The 25,322-nt window shown below is 44.0% G+C and overlaps 1 protein-coding gene and 1 long non-coding RNA gene across 11 annotated transcripts in view; one reads left to right on the forward strand and one right to left on the reverse strand.

Annotated features, from left to right (window-relative positions):
- The window catches only part of LOC107319946 (uncharacterized), a 157,997-nt gene extending 132,675 nt beyond the window's left edge, over positions 1-25,322 (forward strand). For 2 of the 3 annotated variants that reach the window (XR_014934773.1, XR_014934775.1), the window contains 2 exons: positions 12,933-13,015; positions 14,394-25,322. This is a non-coding gene — a long non-coding RNA (uncharacterized LOC107319946). The remainder of the gene's footprint in view (positions 1-12,932; positions 13,016-14,393) is intronic. The other variant, XR_014934774.1, reaches the window with a different exon arrangement.
- GRM7 (glutamate metabotropic receptor 7) overlaps positions 13,306-25,322 on the reverse strand; it is a 210,660-nt gene continuing 198,643 nt past the window's right edge. For 6 of the 8 annotated variants that reach the window (XR_014934770.1, XR_014934771.1, XM_085516724.1 and 3 more), the window contains one exon: positions 13,306-14,399. Coding sequence is in view for 3 of the 8 variants with exons in the window: in XM_015875339.3 (XP_015730825.2) it covers positions 14,350-14,399 (50 nt within the window). In the remaining 5 variants the exon portion in view is untranslated. Of the gene's footprint in view, positions 14,400-19,423; positions 23,035-25,322 lie in introns of those variants that run through there. The other 2 variants (XM_085516721.1, XM_085516720.1) reach the window with 1 other exon arrangement.

Below are 25,322 nucleotides of genomic sequence, written 5' to 3' on the forward strand. Positions count from 1 at the left end.
CGAAAAGGAAGTCGTAACATCCTTTGTTAGATTGGAAACAGAAGTTCTGTGCTTTCTTAGAAATTAAAAAAAATACAGCTGTGTAATAACTCAGCCTCTTATAATAACACATGCTGTCTTTGTCAGTTAAGGAGAATTTAGGTGTGAAATGGCACCGTTGGTCTTAACAGTTGCATGGGATAAGAGCATCCCCTGCACTTCAAGAAGTGGCCCAGCTGGTGGTGTGGAGCTGCACTGTGTTTCTCAGTTGGATGTGCACTCCTGTGAGTGCTGGGGTGGGAAAAGCAGTTCTGGGTGCTCCTTGGAAGAGTGCAGCCCGAATATCTCACCTCTATCTCCACAGCTGATTTTGCTTTAGTGTGTCATTACTTTTGTGGCATCTGGATTTTCTCCATTGTGAGATGTGAGTCGAATACCGATGTCAAATCATTTTGGGATGGAAATAGAGAGCCCCAAACAAATATATTACCTGGGCACAGTCATTACTTTCTTTCTCTGTAGCTCAATGTTGCTTAGCAGATTATTCATAATGAAAATAGGTGTAATAGCAGAAATAACTCATACTGATGGCACTCTGGAGGAAGATTGGAAAGGTTGCCTTCTGCTGAGCGGGTGAGCGAGCAGAGTATCAGCTTGACCAAACCAGTGCAGGAGCTGCAGGATTTTGCTTGAATTGAACTTTATTTTACTTTTTGTGAACATCTTCTCAGGCCGTTGGTCAACCTGTTTCCATGGCAACTGCAGTAATTGAGTTTTGGTGATGGGGAGCAGTGGGCTCATGGCAGGCAGGGGGTGTGTGGGTGGGTGCTCTGGGGGTGAGCAGAGAGGGATGGGAGGGATGTGTTCCTCATCTGTAGCGCTCATCTGCCTCATGTAGATTTTAAATCAAAAAGCAGCTCATCCATGGGCGTCACATCCGTGCCAATGAGGTACGGGATATACTGTTAGGATAAGGCATAGCTATAGCTGTAGTCGACAGAAGAAAGCTAATTTCCTTTCTTTCTTGAGGAGATCAATATTCCACAGCAGGGAAAGATTTCTGTTCCCAGCTATAGTTTTATAAACAACATCCCATTACACCTATTATCATAACAACCCTTTTTATCTCCTCTGTCAATATTTGTCTCAATCGTGCAATGCATTTCTTTAAAAAGAGAAATCCATCATTATGGCAAAAGGGGGGAAAAAAAGCACTAGCAGCCCACCTGGTAACTTGTACTTGAATCTTGAGGCCCCAAAATGTTTTTAAGCACTCTTGTCTAAAACCAGCAGGTTGTGTATTAATTATAGATTGGAAATGAATGGAGTGGAAACCAATGGAAGTTTGGTTCTTCCCACAACTCTTGACCCAGACAATGTGCTGCAGTGATGGGTATGCATGGCATGGGGATCCTATGGGTTACAGCAGCCCCGCTCAGTTATAAGGCAGCACATGCTTGAAATTATAACAGAATTTGTGATGGGAAAGGTGCTCCTAAAGCATGCGGTACCTCAAGGAACAAATGTAGGCTCTGCACAGGGCTGGCATCTCTCATGCTTCACTCTTGGACGTTTGGCACCAGGAAGTGATGCAGGAGAGGTGTTTCTGGAAGCTTTACTCCGTTGATTTCAGAGCACTGCTAAGGCTAACCAGCACTTTGTTCTGAAACACTACTGGTTTCAGTTCTGTCAAATAAGTATTGGCATAAAAATATTGGGTATCAGCTTAAGGGAGAACGTGTTATTGATAGCAATTATTTTAACCATTTCTGCTGAGAAAAGTACACGAGGCATTTTGGATGTATATAATTTCCATTCTAATTCATCTTGAGCTCTATGGCAAAAGTATGTGGTGTATTTTTATTCCACGTTGACATTGCACACACACTTTTGTGCTGCAGACTGCATTGATAACCAAGCCTGCAAAACTGCATATAATATGCATAACACCCAGTAATTATAGATCTTAAATTGCATGACAGGTGTCAGGAATAGAAATGTTACTACTTCCTTGCTTGAATATGCAGATGACAGCATACCCAGAACAGAGTGAGTACCTTCAGTTGGCTGAGCTCTGTGCTCATTTTGTTTGACAGAAAACAGTCTCAGGATTGGAACTGTTACCATGTACTACTTTGGTGTAAACCAGTAAGTCATTATTCAATGGAATGATAAAGAAAATACAGAATAAGTTACCTGTATGGTATTCTTGTTTGCTCACTGATGAGGAAAGTACCTTGGTGGACTTAAAACATCAAACCTGTAGCCATCCAGGCCCTTTCGTATTGGTCTGGTGAGATGCCATGAGCATAAAGTGGGGAGGACTGGGATAGAATAGGATGGGATGGGATAGAGTAGAGTAGCATAGAATGGAATAGAAAAGCACTGAGAGTTGCTGCTGCCCTGGGCCGTGTAACCTGGCAGCACAGCAGGAAGAGGGAGGAAGGAAATTAAATGTGAATGGGGAAAATGTCATCAAAACAGCTCCCATCCGTAGGTGCGCAGCCCGTCAGATGCAGCATATAGGCAAATCACGTTGTTTTCAAAAGGTTAACACCTTGGCAGAGCTAATTGCTGTTCTTCCTCTACATTTGCAGTGTAATTTCTAATTTTTGACTTCGCTACTTATCCTTCAGTTAAATAGATACTAATAAAACAAATATTTATGCCAGGAGAGCATAATAGCATAAATACTTAAGGAAAGTGAAGCAAACAAAATGTAATAGCATTAATATTTAAGGACTGTGAAGTAAATAGAAGAAAAAAACCCAGGCAGATGAAGGAATCTTCCTCAAAAACCTGGCCAAGAAAGCACCATATCAGAAAACCTGTCAGTTAATCATTAATCGCTGAGTAGAGTGATATTTGTATATTAATCTTTTCCTTCCCGTGTTGGGGTTCTTTGACCCCGCTTTCTGCCTTTCCCTCAGTCTTTATTTTCCTCCTTTCTATGTACAGAACGGATCCTGAAACTTCTGCACTATCCCTAGGAACCATTCTATGTTGTGTATCTTCGCAAAGTATTCCGCATCCAATATTTCTGATCTGCAGTCCATTGAACATGCGATATATAAGCAGGAATATGGTATTTATTATAACAGCGGTTGCATTGACATCCTCCATCAAGTGCAAAAATGTGTTTTTGTTACCAAATTCGCCTGGTTGGAAATATCCATTGACACAGCTGGCACACAAGGCAGAGGATAGCAGGTTGGATCAGGAGGATGCTGTGTGGACAGCAGCTGAAGCAGGGGAGTACAGAACAAGTTTAATTGAGCTGGTGCTCCCACGGGATGGAGCATAGCTCCAAGAGCTGTGCAGTGAATAAAAGTGCGCTATGTACAGTTCTGTAGCAGTGGGATAGGAGTGATTTGATGACAGTATCACAGGTTCTGTTCTTAAAGGTGTGATGGCATTATTCCCAGGTTGCCCTCAGGCACTGACAAGGCTGTTTGAAGAAGACACGTCTGTGTGTGTGAGTGTAACAACCAGAATTTCATCTGCTGGGTGGAATTCAGTGTTTTTGCCTCTCATGTGTGGCGGAGCAGCTTTCCTTCTCCTCTCAGCCTTTGCTGATTTTAGTGCTACAGGTAGGCCAGTGCTTGGGCCAGACAGAGATGTGGGTTTGTGCAGTCCTGAGGTGAGGCTGGACACAGGACTTACTTAAGAAGAATCTTCTTAATGTTTCAGTTAAGAAAATAGTTTTTCTTTTCTTTGCAGTCTCTCAAGGACATAAAACTTCTTCATCAGACTGACGAAGCTTATTTGTTTTATTTCATGAATTGATCTGAGTTAGAACGCAGCACTCTGTCCTCTCCTGCACTGGGATTTGAACTCTGTACTATGTGAGGAAACATGGGAGAGGCTACAGCATCTGAAGTCTGTGCATGTGCACACATATATACATGTGTGTGTATGCATTCACATGGACGTGTATCATATGCACCTTTTAGGAGAAGAAGTCTTAGCTAGAGCCACACAGATCTGTGCGGGCTCAGTCCAGAGCCCTGAGTGTGCCACACTGCCCTTCCTCCCCCACTGCAGTGCCCACAGCATCGTCCCCTCCTCAGTACATCCATATGCATCCTTGCCCTCTAGTGTCTACAAGCTGTATGTCACCCTTGATTATTCTGTGTGAAAACTTATTTATTTATTTATTTTAAGAAGTGAAAAGATTCAGCAGCTCTGGATTATTTCATTATGTTTCTTGAAGGTTTCAGATGAGAGACGTGCTGCACAATGAGCAATTTCTGAGAAGCTCTTTTTACTTATTCCTCAATTACCCTGAGTTTTGCTTCCTCAGTCTGTCAGCAGGATTCACCTGTTGGTTTCTGAGGCTCCTAGTAAACAGTGCTGATGAGTGGCTTTGCACAGTGCCCCCAGAAAGCGTGCTTGGAACAGGTCTCTAGAGGAAGGTGATGCTGATGATGACATATAAACCCTCTCCATACATCGGAAAAGCAGAACAGCTTGCCTTATAAAATGCACTGTCTAATTAAAGGGGAAAGGAGAACACAAGTGGAGGAGAGCAAAATTCAGTTGCTCTTAGAGAGTTACAGTAATGCCTTTGAAAGAGTTGAGATACCCCCTTGCTGGCCTGTCGACTCTGTATGCTTGATTGCTGAGCTAGAGGGGCTGATGTGTCTGTAGCAGAAGAGGTAAAAGTGATGGAGTGGGATGAATGTGGATGGAGGAAACGACAAGCTGCATATTGAGTAAGTGAGGTTTGTGCCAACTTGGGCCTAGCTTCACCCTGAGCAACTGCTTGCATGGTAAGAAATCTGAGTAGTGGAAGGCTATGGGGAAAGAAGAATCCTTCTACTGCCTGTGGTGTGCTCCCCGTGTGAGCTGCAGAGCCTACACCCATGTCTATGGCTGCAGCTGCATACTGCATTGCTCCTCTCTGCTTGGGGTACCCTTGTGGCTTTGCCAGTGTAGTGGACTTCATTCATCCTCTCACCTTTAACAAGGCATTGTAATACATCAGGTGCATGAAAGTTATGGGTGCAGAGCTGCGTGAGCCAAATGCCCCATACACATGCATTTTCTTGTCATTCATGTGCTCCTTCTTTCCTTGTGAATCCCATATGTACATATCTGCTGTAGTTCTGAATCATGTTTTCTTGAAGGCACATCACCATTTGCTTACTTAATCAGCAGGCACTGTCTTCCAGTATTCACACAAGATGAAACTGAGAAGTATTTTTAGGACAGGGAAAGCTTTTGCAGTAGCAATTAGCATGTTGGGACCAACGTCACCAAATAAGTGGGTAAGCAGATGTAGATAAGAACAATGCACTTGTAGGAAATGTGGTCTGTGCTTTGCAGTCACTCCTTAGCTGCAGTCACTACAAGGAGTGATGCATTCAGAGGCCAGTGGCTCAGGTGTGGTCCCCTTAAAACAGGGTGGTGTTGATCTGTATGATATTGATGTAACTTCCTCTATTCTCTACAGCCAATCCTGTTGTCTTTTCCTTCCTTGGAGCTCCTTTTAGTCTTCCCACGTCAATACTGTATTCAGCTTATTTATGGCTGAGGTGCACTTCTCCAGCTATTGGTGATACTGGCTGCTTGTTCTCACAGTGATGGGCACCTGGAGGCAGCCTGGAAGCATCAAGCAGAAAGCATGAAGCCCCGCTGCCTGGCTTTTAACATCCAGTAATCTCTAACTATTCTCCAGCCCTCTTTTCTGGCAGCAGGGAAGGGCACATGCTGTATAATTGATCTATTCTGAGGCCACATGTGAGAGAGCAGATACAGGATTATAGCAGCAGAAAAGTTAGTGCAAGCCTCCCTTATCTTACAATTTAATATAGTGGGAGGTGGTCGTTTTTATAAGTTAAAAAGCAATAGATTGAGATATACATTCAGCACGGATTAAGTTAATTTCTTCCTTGAAGGGGCTCGTTGAAATGTATGTGATGTTCAGTGCTGTGTGAGATGCTGCTCAGAACATTCAACTACACAATAAAAGCTCGTGGCATGGAGAAAGAGCTGCAGTCCTTTGTTGGATCTAATGACTCTTTGGCTGGGACAAAAGCCTGTGACAAGACCAGACAGAGCCCAGTGCTTACAAGTTATTGCGGTAGGATGGAAGGAAAGGCATTTGGTTACTGCAGTCAAGGGTGATCCATGTTACTGTGCATGCAAAATCCTTCATGGCATCTCATATGGGACAACTGTGGCAAGGTGGAGCAGGGTCTGTGTGCAGCTCAGGTCAGGGCTGTGAGGATAGTCTCAGGAGCAGCCATTATCTTGCCAGGAATGCTTCATCAAGGGGACAATAATTGACATTAGATAGAAAGTTGTCCCAAGCCAATCACATACCAGAAAACACAATTATTTCCTAACAGACCTTAAAAAAAAGGCTGATTCATGTGCCATGGACTAATTACCGTGCTTTAGGACTAATTGCAAGATGTGAATAACCAACCCCAAGTGTCAGGCCATCATCATTTATATCCCCTTTGGGTACTGCTGACCATGAAGGGCTATGGGACACGCTGCTGGGGCCTGATTTGATGACCCTTTCCATGCTAATACATTGCAAATCATCTGTTACCAGCCTTGTAGGTCTTCATAGCAGTCAGATAAATGTTAAGATTTACCCCCTCCAAGACCTCAGAGCTGGGGAAGAACCTGTGGAGGGCCCTGATCCCTGTCCTTGCACAGGGAATAGACAGTGTCAACCTGGGGCTGAGTCAGGGCTGAAAGTAACGGCCAGGGCCTGCCAAATGCCTGGGATGGAGCAGATGACACCTAGTGATGGATGGAATGAGAAGATTAGGTTAACTAAAGATTTTCATAGCAGCTAATGGGTTCAGAAAAATAGCTAAAGCTGCTCAAATACATTTTGCACAGACCATTAGGCTGCCAAGAAAACCCATTTGCTCGCTGAATAGCATCAATAGTCCACATGTTATTCACATTGTATAACTTCCATGAGATGAATTACATATAAAATTAATTGCACTTCTGAAGAAGTAACCAGCACAAGAAGTCACATTTTGCTAAGTTATTTCAATAAGATACTTCTCTTGTGTTTGTAAATGAAAGACAACAGACAAATACATTTTGTATTAAATGAAATAGTCTTTATAAAGAGCTCACCTCTACTAAAAGCAGCTTGCCTCTTCTCTGCAATGCACTTACAAAGCGCTGTCCATAGAGCAGCTTTCTGCTTTGCATCCCGGTGGCAGGAAGGTAAGCTTCTGCTGAAGCTCAGGTACTATGACAAGGGGAGGCTCTTCTGTTTGCTTTCCATACTTCCTCCTGTTTGGTTTTATTCTATTAATAGGAATTAGCTGGTGATCTTCCTCGAGATCCTCCTGTCTTAAAATTTCACGAACAGAACAAAAAAGTTAACACTGAGTCACTTATCTATGGGCAAAATGCATGTTTATGCTTTTCCATATGGTACTACAGTGCATAAATTCATCCCTCACTAAGCACTGCCCACATGTACCCTAAAGGGTTTATTTTTTCCCTCTTTGACTAACATGTTCAACAGCTTGAGTCAACCTGTAAAAAACGTATAAAGGAAGTCAGAACCTCAATAAAACATACTTAGATGAAGATCTTTAAATTATTGCTGCTTAATTTGAGGCTAACATGGCACATTGCTTTACTCCTAGCCAGAGAAGCTTTAAGACAATGCTGACTGCCTGGAGCTGCTCACAGCCTGCCTGGTGCTTAGGCTGGGCATGCTGCAGGACATTACTGTCTGTAGGAATATCCTGATGTCACGTTGCTCCTCCCAGTGACCCTGTGGGCTCACAGGGAGTAGTATGGATGTTTCAGAGGTACCAGAAGGGGTAGGTCTGAGCTCCGCAACAAGATACAGGTCGTGTTCCTGTCCTGGGTCAACACTTTGTTTAGACACTGGGTTGTGTCCCAGATGTCTGTTTAGTCTCATAGCTGAGGCTGCATAATTATATTGGGTACCAAAGGCTGTTGGGGGGGAGGGAGGGAGGAGGTCCTGATTTGCTGCAGCACCCAGATATTGTGCCTGTTCTGTGTTCTTCCAGATCATCCACCAGTTGAGCAATTTGTTGGATGACGGCCTCCGAGGCCACTAAAGGGCTCGTTATGGACACCAGTATGCCACACTGGTAGGGAGGGTCTTGTTGTAGTATGAGATCCCTCATTCTTGCCAAGTGCTTAACCAGGCCAGAACTCTCTAATGCATCATAAACAGCCTCCTTCATCTCTAGTTCTCTGACATAGTCTTGGAGTTCTTCCACTGAGGTCCATAAGCCAGTATTTATGTCACTTCTGTTCAGCCATGTAACTCTACATGCCACTGTCATCCCCTGAATTGGAAATGCTTCTCCTCACTATGTATTACTGTTGCATACAGCCTCTGTCTGAGGGCCAGATGTGTGGTAATGGCAAGTTTGGAAATATCAGGTCCATTGATTACCATGCTTCCAGCTCCACATCCCATAACCTCAGATGTCAGGCTGGTGTGCTCTCTTGAGGTCTTTGTTTAAATTGTTGCAATAAATCAGTAAGTTCAGCAGCTGTGTATGGGATGCTGCTACGTGTAGTGTGGTGTGGGCACCAGGCCACTCTTTGGGTACCAACCCTGCTGGTCTACCTCAATTTTCTTAGTCTTCTGAGTTATCACTGGTCTTAATTCTAGAGGATCTGAGGTTCCCAGATCCTCTAGTTGGATTTTAGTCTGCTGCGCCTTCTTTTTGCTCAACTAGGATCCTGCTGGTCCAAGTCCTCTTCCCTCATAATTATATGGGTTTTAATTTTAAAGGAGAAGCTCCATTTGAAGGAAGTTCCATTTGCCCTGTCAAAGATGTAAATTGATTTTCCAGTTGTCTAATATGGGTTTTTAAAAGCTCATGTACATCTTTTAATTCTACTTGTGGTCCCATTGACCATCCAACACTCAACCCTAATCCATCTAAATAAGAACTGGCTGGCTTATTAGTGTACCCATCACTCGGGTACAGTGCATGCATCTGAGCTCTCCTGGGCTGGCCCTGCCTTTCAGCAGGTGCGCCATCACTGGTACAAGCCATGACTTAGCATTTCTGCTTCTAGCTGTAGGATGCTGAGTGTCTGATGTCCAAGGAGCAGCTCAGTTTTTTTAATCTTGGTTTTTACAAATACGAAAGTCTTAAGAAAAACATGGGCCAATCCCATTGTTTTAATGTCAAAAAGTTTTATATATATAAAAATAAAGTTTTCTTTTTTGCTTAGTCCCTGAGATTAAGGAAGATTTTTACCCTTTGGAGTGGTAAAAGTACAGGCAAGAATGAAAAGCAGCCTGCTTAGCAGCAGCCTTGTTCTGTTTCTGCCAGCAGGGACTGAACCTGGTTCTTTGGGGCTGAAGCCCTGAGCACCTGCTTAAATTAAAACCTAGACCTTGTCAGTGTGGCTGAGAAATCGAGTCAGTCGCCATCACCTCTGGCAATGGGGCCTCCCACCATTGGCCTCTCCATCACTGTGCTCAGCACTGTGCCTCCCACTCCCCAAATTCCCACATGACAGAGCTCCAACAGAGGCCCAAAATCATTTATCCATCCTGAGTGAAAATCTTGCTGTCTGTAAGTAAACATGTACCATCTTAGCTTTAAGTAATGCCAGGTTAACATCACAGCCATTAATATTCACTCTAGGAATTTTTCTGCCTGTAAAATGAATAAAGTATGCAGGCATATGCATACTTTATTCATTTTGTGTCCTTTGGCTGCAGGCTGGCTGTGCTCCTGCCATCACTGGGCCCTGGGTCTGCCCGGACACCCCAGCATGGTACCAGCAGCAGCCAAAGGGCATGAGATGTTCTCCTTTCACTTCTTCCTTCTGTGGTTGTAACAACTCTTACCTACACAGCCAGGCCTCAGATGCGCCTTGTAATTCATGCACTTTTATCTTTTCCCCTATTTTTGTGCAGTTTGCCTGGGGCAGTGCCCTTGGCTGCAGTGCTTTGGATCCCAGGATGAGACAAAGCACCGCCAAGCTGCCCTGCAATGCAGAGCTGCCGGCCAGGGAGAAGGTTGTGGGGACAGCTGGGGTTCTGTGGGTTGAGCAGAACAGCATGCTGCCACCCACTGGCCTGGGATCCTGCTATGGTAGGGCAACACTCCACCACAAGAAAACCTTGGCTTAAAAACCATTCTCCTCTCACTGAATGAAGCTAAGATCTGCTAAAGATTCAGCAAAGAAATGTGAGACTTTGGGCATGAGCATCCTGCACTCAGCCCATCTGAGTCCCTACCGTGTGTCCCTGCCTTGGTGTATGCATCTTGATTGGCCCAGTCTGGAAATAAGAATGGGTATGTGTTCAGAAATACCCTTCAGAACAGGGACTTGGTGAAAAAATGGCTATTTTTCTATTTCATCCTATTATTTCATAATACTCAGGGCCTACCAAATGTGATGCATGCAGGCAGCAGCGTATGTAGGTTATCATCCTTCTGTCACCTACTCACTGACATCCAACCGCCCCTCACTGCGCTGCTTGCAAATCTTCAGACCAAAAACTATGGGTGTTCTATTACCTGCATCACACCCACATTGTAGGTTTAAAACTGCTTGCAGGAACTTGCACTTGCAGGTGTGCAACAAAGAGCGGAGGAACAGCTCGGGATGCTGCACGGTCCTTTCTGTAACACCCCACACATCGCCATCAGAGCATTCCAGAACCAAACCTGACTCTTTGGAGATTGGGCTGGGCCAGGCAGCGCTGCTGTGGGGATCCTAGCATGGAGAGCAGCAGGAAGGCAGCGCCGCTCCCCCCTGCCCTCACCCAGCATTAATAGTATTAATTGCACATCTAGCACAAAGAGCAATTATCAAAACATTCTGCTAAGCATCTTATCCAATAGACTGTTTACTGGAAAACACTCGACTGTATCAAAGCCTTTACAGAAAGCTCTTAGAAATTAATAAAAACGTTTGATTAGCACTTTCATGGATGCACAGATTCTGTATATGGCTGTATTATAGAGCATTTAATTATATATAAAGGCAATTAATGTCACAAATGAAAGCTAAGCTCTGACTCAGCCTAAATAATTGTCATTATCCATCACATAGCATGTCCAGAAAGCTTAGCAATAGTATTTATGAACAATAAACATGGCATTAACACACTCATAGAATTGGGGCAAGATTCAGTTTGTGTAGTAATGGTACCCAAAAAAACCACACTCTGTTCTCTCAGGAAGTTTTTAGTGGGCCTTTTCCTTGGTATGTGCACCACAATATTAGTAACATTCTGTGTGTGCTCAGCTGGGTACTGCCATGTTGCAGCAGTGCTGCTCACATGTGCATGTGGTCCCTTTGTACTCTGCATAGCAGCTCCTCCAGCGCCTGTCTGTGCTACACTGTTTTGCTGTATGTCTTGCCACGTTCACTGGCACAAGATCTGTGAAGGAAACTCCACCAGCTCTCCTTATCTAAACAAAGTCCTTCTTCCTCATGAAACTACATGTTGCCATCAGCTGTCACATGTGTGACACCACCGGTGCCAGCAGTAGATGGGGACAGCAAGCCACAGCACTATGTCTGTGTGTAGGATTGCTAGAGATGCTCTGAAAGCAAAGGTAATGCTGCACTGCTGTGAAGCACAGTAATTTGTAAAATACAGGTCTCAAATGGAGGCAAGGACTGTTTTGGTTTGAAAATGTGCTGTGTGGGTGTAATAGCACACAGTGTGACTGCTGGGATGGAAAAGCGGACACTGCAGCTTCACACCTTCACTGTGCCAGAGACACAGAGCCCTGCTCTCACCTCTGTGACTCCATACAGAGGTTGGATACAGAGAGGGAGTGGTGGCCCAGAAGCCAACTTAGCACTCATGTTATTGAACACCAACATTCATGCATAAATGCTTGTTTTTCTAAATTGTATTTATGTGTGTAACACAAATAGTTATCCCTAGATGCAGATTCATGCATGCATATATGGCTATTCATGTCCTTTGTTAATAAATGCGGTGCAGTAGCGGTGTGCGAGGACAGGTCTGCACATGGAGGTTGTGCTGCAGGGCCTGACTGCACCGCAGGGCTGCAACAGAAGGTGCTGAATAGCAAAGAGCAAAGCCAGCACAGCATGTTCTATGCAGGACTCTGACACAGGGAAACATGGCAGGCTGTTAATGCCTCCTTGGTTTACTGGAAAGCTGATCATATCGGATAAATCATTTGAGACCGACTCTGTGTTAACCCAGGTTTTGAGTTCTGCTGGATCTAATGTAACGTGAGCTGGGAGAATGAACTCAAACAGAACCACCTCCAATGCACAGCACCCAGCCCCACATCCATTCCTCTACCTCCTCCCGATCCCCTCCCTTCAAAAAAAGGAAGAAACCAACAGACCAATCTTTGTCCATTCAGAAAAATAGAGTCTGACTAGGAGTGTTACTGTTTGCTGGCTACACACTTACCGCAGCCTTGTGTTTTTGGTCTGTGTAGGGAAAATGGATCATACTGCAGAGCCACTCTGTCTTCATTATTTGTTGGGCTGATAATTCATTTCTTGCTAACAAAGTCTTTACTTGGACGGAACATCATCTTTTGTCTGCTGGAGCTCTTGACTGTATCTGTGAATATTAGCACAGCCATGGAAGGCTGAGCAGCACCCCCAGCCCCTGGCTGCCCATGCAGTCTGCCCAGCTCTGCCACTGAGGTCTTCATCGCCATGCGCTGGGGCTGGGGCTGTCCCACAGCTGTCAGAGTCTCTTTTGATGCTGATTAACTTCATCAGTATAATTGATCAAGTTGTCTAGAGAAAATGGGAGGCTAAATGCTTTGCAGAGCAATCGTCAGATGGCACCCAAAGCAGCTTCTCTGCCGCAGGCAGCACCAGGTGCTGCACTGCAGTCTGAATGAGCTTCATCTCACCTCTTGTTGTGCTTTTCCTTTCCCCCCAGCTCATTCAACAAATGCCTGGTAGATTGACTTTGATTACTTGTTGATTTAACTGCATTTCAGTGGCTGTTGGAAAGAATATCCTTGAATGTCGCCAAGAGGACTCAAAAGGTGAAGGGAGCACTGGAGCCATGAAACACCAACAGGTGAGATGGGCTCTCTTGAGTGGCTGAGCATCAGCTTCCAGCACTCAGTCCAGGTCCTGGCACTCAGCACTGCGATTTGGCTTTTCCTTCCTTCCCTCCCCAATGTCCTCCCACTCCCACACTCTGGTTTCAGCTCATGCTCAGTGCTGATGTGATGGAGCTGTGCTGGCCGCCCACGCAGAGCCCCAGGGGGTTGGGATCTTCAGTGATGTCATGAAATAAACTGTAGTCACAAGGGGGGGAGGGGGAGGGAACAACTGAAAAAAATATATTTATTGGAGTAAATAAAAAAAAGTTAACCAAAACCCTTTATTGATACATTCTTGGATAATATCACAAGATCGAGAGAATGGAAAGGAAGGGAGGTCGCGGCAAAGATTGGTTTCACTAAGTTGGCACATAAGCAGCAAGATTAACGAAATTACTTATTACAAACAGTATAAAACATACATGCTTTGTAAGTCCTTACCACACTGGTCAGTCATGGTGGGGCATCAACAAAGAAAAACCTCAAGACATGTAAAATCCATATTCTTCCTTCCAAATATCATAAGAATTATTGAAATTATTGCAAAATAGTCAGATACCTTAAATAAAATAACAAAATAGAACACAAATACAAATATCAAACATAAATTATTAACATGTACCATAAAATACATTACTGGCATGCATTCCAAATATCAAGACCTGTACTAAAACTCTGCAAAAATCCCATCTGCGTCCTCCGCAGCCATCAATGTGGGGGGGGGGGCTCACCTTGCCAGCACAGTTTTTGGTCTTTAAATTCTTTTTTTGTTTGTTTTTTTGTTTTTCATTAAAAAAAATATATGGATTGCGGTGATACAATAGCAATCATACAGGTCATGTGCATCAGGTCTCTTAGATCCTTTGACTGTTTTGTTTTCATGTGCTAAGTCTCAGAGAATAGGGCCTGAATGAAAACTGTGCATTCAAAAGAAAAGAACAACCAACCAGCCAACAGTGATCTGGAAACAACATGGATGGCAATATGCAAAAAATCCTCACAAACTGTACAGAAAGTTCAAAAACTTGCAGTCTGGAAGTACATAGAAAGACAGAACAGCCCCTTTGAGTCCTCGCAGTGCCAGGGAGCGCTCCTCCGTGCCGTGGGCTCGGCAGCTCCATGGCGGAACAGGGCCAGGCTGCGGCCCCATGCCCGCACCTCACCGCACAGACCACGCCGGGCACACGGAGCAGCCGGGGCAGCAGCTCCCAGCGTGGTCCGGCCTCTGCTGACGGCGGGGCCGGCTGGAGGCCTGTGCCCGCAGCGGGTGGAAGTCCTCTCCGTCCTCACGCCGTGGCGGAGCGGGCTAGATAACCAGGTTGTTATAACTGACGTACTTCTTTTTTGCAGCAGGGCCTGAAAGACAAGTGGGGAACAGTCACCGGAGCGGTCGGCAATGGCTGTTCCTCTGGTCAGGAACGTGGAGCCAGCCATATCCACAGCAGCAGTGCAGCCCTTCACCTGCTGAGATGCCCCATCTAGATCCCATGCAGGATATCAGGACTTTTCCCAACAATGACAACATTCTCTCCAACTTCCTGCATATCCTGGGCTAGGAGTTGACTTTCTTGTGGGGAGAAAACAAGTGATTCCTGATCCAGATTTACAACTTCTGGGGTTTTTTCAGTGTGGGGATCAAGGCACCAGCTTTCCTAATTAAGGCCTTCAAGTCAAATCTGTTTGCAAATATTAATCAGTAAAAGCAGCCAGTACTCATATTGTGAACAGCACTACACATTTCTGTCAGTAAGTTGCAAATATTTGCAGCTAAACACTGAGCAAAATACAGTGCAGTACCCTGGCAGCACTGACAACTTAGGGACCTGGATGGCACGTTCCCCATCAGGCACGCTAACAAAAACATCACTGTTTATATGCAGATTCGGTAACAAAGATGTGAGTACATGCCCTGAGCTGACGAGGTTTTGTATTGAACTGCGTTCAGTGACTGAAGAAAAGGTCTCCCTCCTCTCCTAAAGAACCTACTTTATAGCATCACTCTGAAACCCCATTTATCAGTTCTGCCATGCTCTACACAACAGTCGGTGCTGTTTGCTCAGTCAAGGCCTGATGCTGCAAAAAGCTGATCTTCAATTCCCATTAACTGCTCTGGGGCGTGAAGGTGTTCAACACACGGGAGGATGAAACTCATTATCCTGCAAGACTAGACAGCAAATATCCAATAAACTGAGGTATACTATTAAATGCTGAAGAGAGGTAAAATGCAATTGGAAAAAAAATGTGTAATCAGGAAATGGGTTGCAAAGTAATTACATGTATTATTTTGAGATCTACTTCAGCTTTATCCATTACATGCTCCAATTTCAAATAGCAGCAGAGTTTCTATAATAGAGAGAGATTTTGATACTTCCCATGGCTGGTTCATGTAACATCACCCCCCCATCACTTACAGGGCTTTCACTTTACCATCCAGCAATCCTGAAATTTTGCTTAATGAGTTTTCTCGCAAATTCTACCACAGGATCTCATCTCTTAGTTTCAATGAATCACCAGTGCCAAGTGAACCCATCTAAGAAACATTTTGACAGTGTGTGCTCCTGTAGTCCCTCTGTGAAAAGATGAGTCCCACACATTTCAGTCCTGGACAATTATTTCTGGAACTGCTCTGGTTCAACAGAAAAATGTACGTGATAAAAGCGTTATCTGTAATTCAGATAAAGTGATCAATAAAGGCTTCATGATAATTCTAGGAGAGCAAAGATGATCTTCCCTGGTTCTTAAGACTGTCCTTAAGACTGAAGAGATCACATCTCTCTTTGCACAGCTGCTGCATTTCACAGCTGCTCCTGCACTGACTCCAGTAACTCAGAGCCCAGCTGAAGTACGCCTTCCAGACGAGCTCTGATATGAAGACATCAGGAGAGCGACGGTCTGCCTCGATAATGAGTGTCAGCTCTTCATTATCATTGGGCAATTAGCACCAGGTACAGATTTGACTTTTCTCAAAGAAATTAATTTACATGAAGATGAGGAATGCTAATGAATCATCAGCATTACCAGAACTCACCGTGCTTCAATCCACGATACATGAGCATACCCTGTTCTTTAAGTCAGAAACAGATACAGATCTCATTCACTGTGCTGCTGTTCATGCTAATAGACAATGGCTTTCCAACACTGAAAACAGACTGTCTTCTCACATATACATGGTAATTAATATACATATACTTATGTCAACCTCAGCTGGCCACTGACGTGGCTGTAATGGAGGTGAGCCAGTAGCTGTGCTATGCAGAATGCACAGTGCTGGATGGTACCTCCAGTGCCAACACACACACCAACTGCAGCCCATTTCCTCAGGTCATAGCTCAGAAATAAACAAGTAAGCCATGTGAGCGATGTGGGCTGCTAGCTACACTTAAATACAGGCTACCCCGAAGAAAGGAAACATTCTGGATGCAGATTGACTGCTTATTTGCAAATAAACTTCCTCTTGAAGAATTTGTATCTTGTGATTTGTTTTCAGAAAAGGTGACCTCCTGTTACAAGAGGCTACATGTTCCCAGTGGTGACATGGGTCTTCTCTCTCCAATTGTGGTAAATAGAAGCAATGTTAGCAGGGGAAGAATACACCATCTACGCAGACAGGACAGCTGAACTACAAACAGCCTCCAGGCTGGGGCCCAGACATAGGTAAACACCTCACCTAAGCATTCACACATTCGTCAAGCACAGCACAGCACAGGGATCTTCAGCTCCCACTGCATTATGCCCTAACTTTGCTCCACTTAAATGAAAATTGGTTGGCCCAGATTACACTGGAAACCACAGGAGGCTGTCACACTTCCAAAAGGATGCGAAGATTTGCTCAAGGGATGCAGAGAATGCTGTACATGCCATGACACATTACTGTGACAGAAGGAAGGGGCAGTTCTACAAACGTTACACTTACCCTCAATATGAAAGCAATCAGAAACTTTCAATGAGCAAGAAGTCAAGTGCAACCCTTTCCAATAAGGTCTGAAATGGAACTGACACACGATTTGCTAGCAGCTGGACTGCTGGGAGCACAAAGAGGCACCTCAGTCACCACAAAGTCATTTCATGGCATGTCATTGATTTTAAGGATGAAACTGCATCCAAGATATCAACAAGTGACGCTAGCAAATGATCTAACATATTAAATTACAACTGTTATGTATTGGTTGTTGTATCTTGTATGCAACAGCCTTTCTCACTCTCCAGGAGCAGATCCTCACTCTCTTCACATACAGGCACTCACTTCAAGCTGCCCTCACACTGCCTGCAGCTGAGCAGCCCACTGGGAAGAACATCTCACAATCACTGCAACTTGTGGAAATGAAGAAAACCTGTCTGTCTTCACATGGAAAATAAGCACTATCTATTGAAAACACAAGAATTTATCAGAACTCTTTCAGCTACTGTCCAGCCTCTCCAACAGGTTGGGGGGCAGTGGTAGTCTCGACCCATCCCCTGCCGTAAGTGGATAACAGGAGTTATCCGTAAGTGACTGTATCTTCTGTGCCAACAACATACTAAAAACAAACACATCGAAGGAAAAATCCTCTTTGGATGCATGTTTCTTCACTTGACTGGTTTTCATTATCTTGAGCACAGGCCACAAAGAAAGAAGTTCCTGGAGCATCCAAAAGTAAAGCAGATCTGTCAATACTTGCTCAGAGTGAGATTTAATCACTTTCACTTCAATTTTATGCACATTTGTTAACTCTTCCAAGCTTAAAGTGGACGGATTTACAGTACAAAAGATGAATTTTATCACAGCCTATGGGCATCTCGGGCTATTAAAGATATGAAACATTGTCTTAGTACTTCCAGCACTGAGCAAGTGCTCGCATTGTGATGGCAACAAACTTGGATCTGCTCCAATTTTCTTTGCAGTCATCATGGCAGATCATGCTTCCTTTTCATATTTTATTAATGCCTGCCTGGAAATCAGAACCATCCATGCCAGATAAAGCAGAAGCTGGTTATTAGACTCCACTTCTGACCCATCCAACAGGGAAGTGGACACATGTGGCCCCTCCTGTGGCTCTGTGTTGAAAAGCAGAGCTGAGCACACAGCACAGAGCCTTTAGCCAGGGAATACATGAGCAGGAACTGAGAGCAACAGCCCTGAATGTGTTCACATGCTCACCCCAAACCTGACAAAACCTTAATATCTAAATCTATGTAAATTGTTATATCACGTTGTCACATCTCTCCCATGGTTCTGTCCACTACCATTGCATTGGCAATGTATCTTTAACAGATACCTACCATTCCATACAAAATTCCTGTGCTCACTGCCTGCGCTGGGGGCCATTGTTTATCTCTGAACTGCAGCCTGAACTGCCTGATTTTTACACAGATTATTCAGAACCTCATGTTTTAGTAATAGAATACGAATATATTGAATTACAAATATAACACGAGTTAAAAGAGTGTTCCTCCATAATTGCTTTACAGCCTTCTCTTCTCATAAATTACATCGTATTTAGCTGTCACACGTCCTTGTCACTCTCAGCAAAGCAGCAACAATTAGCAGTTCAGCACTGAACACAACCATAAATATCAGTGCTGTTTGAGTCGCCGAGAGGTTTGTCAGCAGATCAAGAATTACAACAGGGAGTGAGAAGTTGCTAAAGAGATTGTTTCTTTTTCCCAGTAACTAACTTAGTCAGTACCTAAAGGCCTGATGGTGACAAGTGAAAAGGTGACAAGGGCCGACCCTCCCCTGTGTGCTGCCCAGCGAGGAGATAACCCCATGCCACATGGCACTGCCACCTTCTGTCCCTCCAGCTCCTGATAGGAGACCACTGTCCACCCCACGCTCAGCCCTCCCATACATGACAAGCCAGTGAGAAGACAGAGTCCTGCTTGGATAATAAATACCTTGGAAGTGGGTTCTCTGTGTGACTTTATCAGCCACCTGTCCTCCAGGAAAACTCCTGAAGCATGGTGAAAAAGTGCTTCTGTTAAATATGTGGCAAAGCATTCAGCTGTGCATATGAATAACTTCTAGTTCTACTTAAAAGCCTTGCTGAATTGCATTATACCTGGCAGCAACACACTAAGAATGCAAGTTTTTATTTATTTCCTAATATATGCAGGATATATATCTATTCTGATGAGCACAGCCCTCCAGATTCTGCACATTTTGCAGAACTCCCAGCAAGGGCTGCCTGGAGAGTAAATGCACTTTGGAAATTAATAGAAGAACAATTATGTAATAGAACTGTATAGATTTATCAAGCCATCACGCATTTCTTAAGCTGCTCTTGTGACATGCTGTGCATTACAGCATGTATTACTAATATACAACTTGTAATCTCCATGAGATGCTGGAAAATCGAAACCAGAATGAAAGTGGGTGGTGTCAATTATATTTTAAGTTTGCCTTTACTTTTTTTTTTGTGGCGGTGGTTTTCTTTTTATAAATCCCTTAGTAAGATTTTATCTCTCTGCTTTGCTTTTGAACATCAGTTTTCTTCCCTCTTTTGGCCAGAAATTGGAGAGATCCACCATGAAGTTCTATGAGCAACCAGGGCAGGATCTGCCCAGAGATGCTGCACACCAAGCAGGGTGGCTTTGCCTCTGCAGCTCTTACCCAGCAGGATCCAGAATCCCCAGCAAATCCACTTCATCCCCATCTCTTTGGGTTAAATGCAAACTTGCAGTACAAGATCAGTTCTGTTGTGCATCATTCATAGGTAACACCAGTGATTTCATACAGCCCTCATGCAGCTGCCTCACCCTCTCATAATTTAAGCTAAGGAGCTCTTAGGAAACATGAGCTCAGACATTAATGAAGGATGTGCTGCATGTGACAGCAGAGTAAAAATACATGGAGTGGCAGCCAGAGAGGCCTGGGGCTGGATGATCCTCCAGAAGAGCAGGAATCTCTGAACAGCAAAATTAGTTCATTGAATGCCATCAGAGAGGACAGAAGGATGACGGTCCCGGGATGCTGAGGTGAGGGCCCACTGGTGCTGCCCAGTGGGCAGTGAGCCTGGGTTGCCATTTCACTTTCACCAGCTCCAAAACCAAATGTGTTTTTTAAGTGTGACAATCGGTACATTTTGTGTGAACCATTATCTGAGGCACAAGACCCTACACTGTCACTGCAAATAGGATCAAATTAAGTAGCCGTAGACACCGAGCACAAAGCTGAGAAGGAGCTGAAATGGCAGAAATGGAAATAGAGCCAAGTTGCTTAGCAACCATCCCCTCTTCCCCTGGATTGTGTGGGCCCTGAGACACCCACACTGCCAGCAGCTGTTGCTTGTAACGTAAAGGAGTGTTCCCATATTGCTGTGAGCCAAGCAGCACCGTGCCGCACAAGTAACGTCCCAGGCATGGCAGGGCCTGCTGAGCATGGCTGGAGGGCCCTGCAATGCCACTGCCCTTAAAAGCAAGGCAGCTCACCTGCTTAAGGTGGTCTTCTCCAGGGAAAAGTCACTGGGAATGTGAAACAAGGACGGCTCTTCAACTGCACCAATTCCCTCTCCAATACCAAACTGAAACCTTCACTTGTACCGTACTGATGCTCCAGAAAACTCAGCCTGGGCATGCAGAGCCATTTCTGAAGGAACACACCAAAGTGTTCGTATCTCTGTTCCCATCTATGAGCAAAACAGTTCCATTTAGGAGGTCATTGGAAGATGCATGCAAAACAAGGCTTGAAAAACTGCCCTCCTCAGCCCTCAATGCACAGCACTCCACAGAGGAGGCAGGGCTGTCTGCAGCAGGTTGGCATGCAGAGGAGGTGTTCCTGCTGCTTCACATAGAAAGTGTTATCTGTGAGACTCCTGCTAGCAGGGAGAGAGAAAACACATTTATGTAGTCAGGAAGATGGAAGTCTTGCCTTTTTCTTTTTCTCAGATATCCATATAAAGCAAACAGCTTGTGAAAGAAAACCAACCCAAACCCACACAGAAAAACTGTAAAAACACGGAATAAAGTTTCTGAAGCAAAATTCTTTAAATTAATTATGAATAGCTGATAGGTGACAGTAATAGAACTACTGCTCCTGGAGCCACTCAGTGTGTCCTTCAAGATGCTAAAGGATCACCATGTGGGTACCTGCAGACATAGTTGCTGCAGGCACCCCGCCAACGTACCAGGGTTGGCCTGAGTGCTTTGAGCAGAACCCAGCTGGGTGAGGAATCTAAGAATGAGATCACCATCTCCTGGGAAGCAAAAGTAGCTTTTTCTGGTATCCCACGGTTGAAATTCATTTACCTGTTGCTGCTAGGAATACATGCAAGCACAGAATTCAGTGCTGAGTTCACCTTATGGGATGGGAAGTGGTGAAGTAAATCCTAACTCTGCCTGAAACCATCACAAGTCAGATTGGGCAACGCAGACAGATTTTACCTTGTGTAAACATATAGCACAGAGTGACAAAGATGTCACAAAAACGTCAAGTGCTTCAAAAACAACCAACACAGAAGCCACCAAACAAGCCTCCCCTGCAGTAATTGAGACGGACAAGGCCAGCTTCTCTTCTGGCTCAGCTCTGCAGCTCCAGCAGGATGCTGGAAGCCAGATGTCCAGCCAGCCTACCCAGCTGCATCACCAATGCCGCTCGTGTCTTACTTCCAATCTGCAGAATGGTGGCAATGTTTATAAGCTCCTACATCCAAAGGAAATCACAAGGTGAACACTAATGCCCAGGAATGATGAATAAGTGATTAATGTCAATAGAGCACAATCAGAAGAATAGCCTAAGCAATCTTGCACTTCAGTGCTGTTTTACATACATTTGATAAAGTGGTTCACCTGGTTCACCTCCGCTGCTTTCAGAATGCAATTAATAATGAAACAATTACTTCAAATTATTAGAATAATTACACTTATGCATATGCATACAAACGTAATGTACACAGCAGGGTTGGGAAAATGCTGCATGCATATTTCTATATGAAGAGCGTTCACATATTCCTGTTTACACAAATATTATCCACATCTAAATGTGTTGCATTCTAACCAGGACCACATTTTTTCCTTCAAGGCTTTTTTCTTATTAGCCCTTTCAGAAACTGATATTTACCCTGTGTATTATACAGCCCCTAGGCAAACTCAGACTGTGTAGCTGGCGGAGTGGATTATATAGCCACACTTGAAGTGAGCCCTGTGCCCAGGGGACAGGCAAAATATCGTACAGAGCAGTGGCAGGGCCATAAGTAACAATTACAAATATCCACTATAATGGATTCTTTTAACTAGGATTGCTTTGAAGTTCCCAGAAGGATTTAATAGGAAGAAAAGTACGACCTTGCCAGTTCCCCTGAGCACACTGGAATTTGAAGAGGGGTTTTCTTTAAGCAAAAGTCCATTTAGCTTATAAGGATTTCAAATACCAGCTGGTGTATGTTGTCAGTTCATCTTTTTATTTTATTTTATTTTTTTGGTGAGAATAGAAAATGCATCTGATAGGAAGAACAACAAAGACAGCTCCTGGGTGAGATAATGGCATAGCAAGAGGAAATCAGCTCAGGCCAGAAGTGGAAACAACCTGTCATTTTTATAGCCTAAGATGGTTTGTAAGAGTTTGAGTAGATAAAATATGTTTGTATTGTTCTGCAGGTGTATCAAATTGTGACCAATGGGCTCTTGAATTTTTTTCCTGATAGGGATGTGAAAATTCTAAGCTCAGCCAATGTAGAGAAAGAAGCTGAGTTAGATGGATGCTTCCTGCACAGTTCAGAGCTGGAAAATTCTGACTTCATTTCCAGTCAGTACAATAATCCCCATTAATTTCAGTGAAGCAGGCTCTATCAAGCAAATCCCAGAAAGGATGAGGTGCTTTTCATACTGATCACTGCAAAACCCACAAAATGATGTAAAGATTAGTTTGCAAAGTCAGTACTCACCATTGCTCTTGGCACTCTCCTCTTGAGCAAAAGCAAAGATTGAATCATGTATCTGAAAGTTGGGCACATTTTCATATGGTGCACTGAGTGAATAATGAAACGTCTCTCACACACTGACTTTGAAGTCACACTTCCTAGCACAAGAGGCAAGTAATACAGGTGTATGAGCTTGGTAGTTTTGTCTAATGATGTAGTGCAGCCCTTAGACTTCCATAACTTTGCCCTCTGGATAGCAAATGCAAATTGTGCAAAGACAAGCAAGGAGAAAACCCAACAGAATGTGGCACAAAACATGCACTGCTCATTTTTAAGACAGCTTAATGGTGAAACTCCACTCTCAAGTTCCATCTCTACAGACCAGAGCAACACTGCACTCAGTGGCTGAAATCTGCCCACGCAGTGTTGGGAAAGCACCTGCTGGTTGCAGCAAAGTCAGGATTGCTCACAGTAAAAGTTTATAGTACAGTATAAAGTCATTGGCTTCCGACAGTGTTTCTATGGCATTTTTTCACCTGGACAAAGGGTGCACTTCCATGCTTCTTATACTCTTCTGTATCAAGCCATGCAACTCACAGCCCTCCTCCCTGCCTGCAGCCAAACCCCCAGCAGCAATGCAGGGCAGCTGTCCTCCCTGCTCCAAATGCTGCTGAGGAGCACTACCAAAGTGCAATGGACTGATGGGAGATGTGCATACAGCACCAGTAATGCTGAATGCTGTGGGAAATATACTCTTGTGGAGAATATTATAAAGATACGTACCTGTATTAATTTTGATCAGACCTAAAAATAGGCTATATATGGAATATGGGAGACACACTCTCCCTTTGCAATGGTAAGAGAATATAATCATTTATGAATATTTACCAATGGAAGTGATAGTTCTGTGGAAACACACAAAAGCATGTCATTTATTTCTCTGCTTCTGAAGTGCTTATGCTGATAACTCTGTCAGAGTCAATAAACTCCTTTTGTTGAGCTGGAAAGATGATCTAAACTACCTGCAGTGACAGACACTGCTTTCAGCCTCCTCAGGACTGTGCTAAAAGATAATTTTTATCAGCCACACCTTCGACTACTTTGCAAGATATTATTAAGGCAGATGCCTTCAGAAGCAGACTCAGAGGCTGTTGTCAATGTTAATTTTCCCATCTGAGCTGTTAGAGGAAAACATGACTTTGTGTCAAAGAACAGAGCCCGACAAATAACATTTACAGCTTGAGAAAGCATCATGCTTTTGCCAGAAAGATGCCTGTAAGACTGAGATTTTGAGTCAGGTAATAAGATTGCAATAGAAGAGGATTAGTTTTATCCTCCTAAATAAAAGCGCAAACCAGCAAAATATTGTACCACTGAAGAACATCAATCTTGAACATGTTTGGCAGCACCTGTCTCCTATCTCCTACTTGTTCAGCTTTGCAGATAAAAACTTCTGGGTCAGGTGAGGTTTGAAAGCGTCTGCAATACTGGGCACTGGGATCAAAGAATAAACAGCAGAAAGCCTTATCAATGCTTCCAGCAAATGGAAGATTGCAGACAGGCTTTAAGAAGACCTTGCAGGAAGAGCAGTCACGATTCGCTGGAGCATTTATGTACTTAGATGGGAGATGCAGCTAAGGGATGGGGTCAGGGAGCAGAACCCCCCGACGTGTGCAGATAGGGCAGAGCGGCTCTCCAGGCAGCACTCGCTGCCTGAACCTTCACATTCACAGCACTCCTCCACTGGCAGCAGTGTCCCAGCACAGAGCAAAAAGGAGCTTAGGAAATGGAACTCCAAATCTTTATGAGATGGTGGCAGGGAAGAAACAAAACTGATTCACGTCACTCTTTAGTTGGAGCTGACAGTACAGAAAACATACTAATTTCAGCTACAAGTAAGTAGTAAGTACAAGTAAGTAACGCTTCTGTCTGAATGCCGTTGACTGGAAAGATAATGAATAGTAGCAAATTATTTTCACCTGCTTAAAACAAAGCAATTAATAGTACTTTGGTTATCTCTCCTGGAAAGCCGGGCTCTGCTGAGAGCTGTTAAAGCCAAATGTGAAAACAGTTTGCATGGAACATAATTAAAACTATGACCTGAGTGATCCTCTAAAATGTCTCAAAGGAGCCCTGAGTCGGTGCTTTAAGAAATGACTCCTCTCTGCTGCCTTTCTTCCTGATGTTGTTCCAGCTGGTTCCTACCATTCCATCCTGCCCAGAAGAAACCTTTCCGATGCTCCTGCCTAGGAAACACCATTTTCCAGTCAGTTCCCATCCTGGAAACACCTCAGCACTTCTCCATGCAAATCATTTTCTTTCTTACTGTCACATTCAGTAAATACAGCTCTACATCTGTAGCAACTTGGATTCATTTAATGATCAAAACGCTGAAAATACTTCTGTAATTAATCATTATACTTAATAAAAATCAAGTCAATCAGAA

This window comes from Coturnix japonica, chromosome 15, assembly GCF_054131305.1.
Source record: "Coturnix japonica strain WE chromosome 15, WE-NBRP24, whole genome shotgun sequence".
In the NCBI taxonomy this organism is placed as follows: Eukaryota; Metazoa; Chordata; class Aves; order Galliformes; family Phasianidae; genus Coturnix; species Coturnix japonica.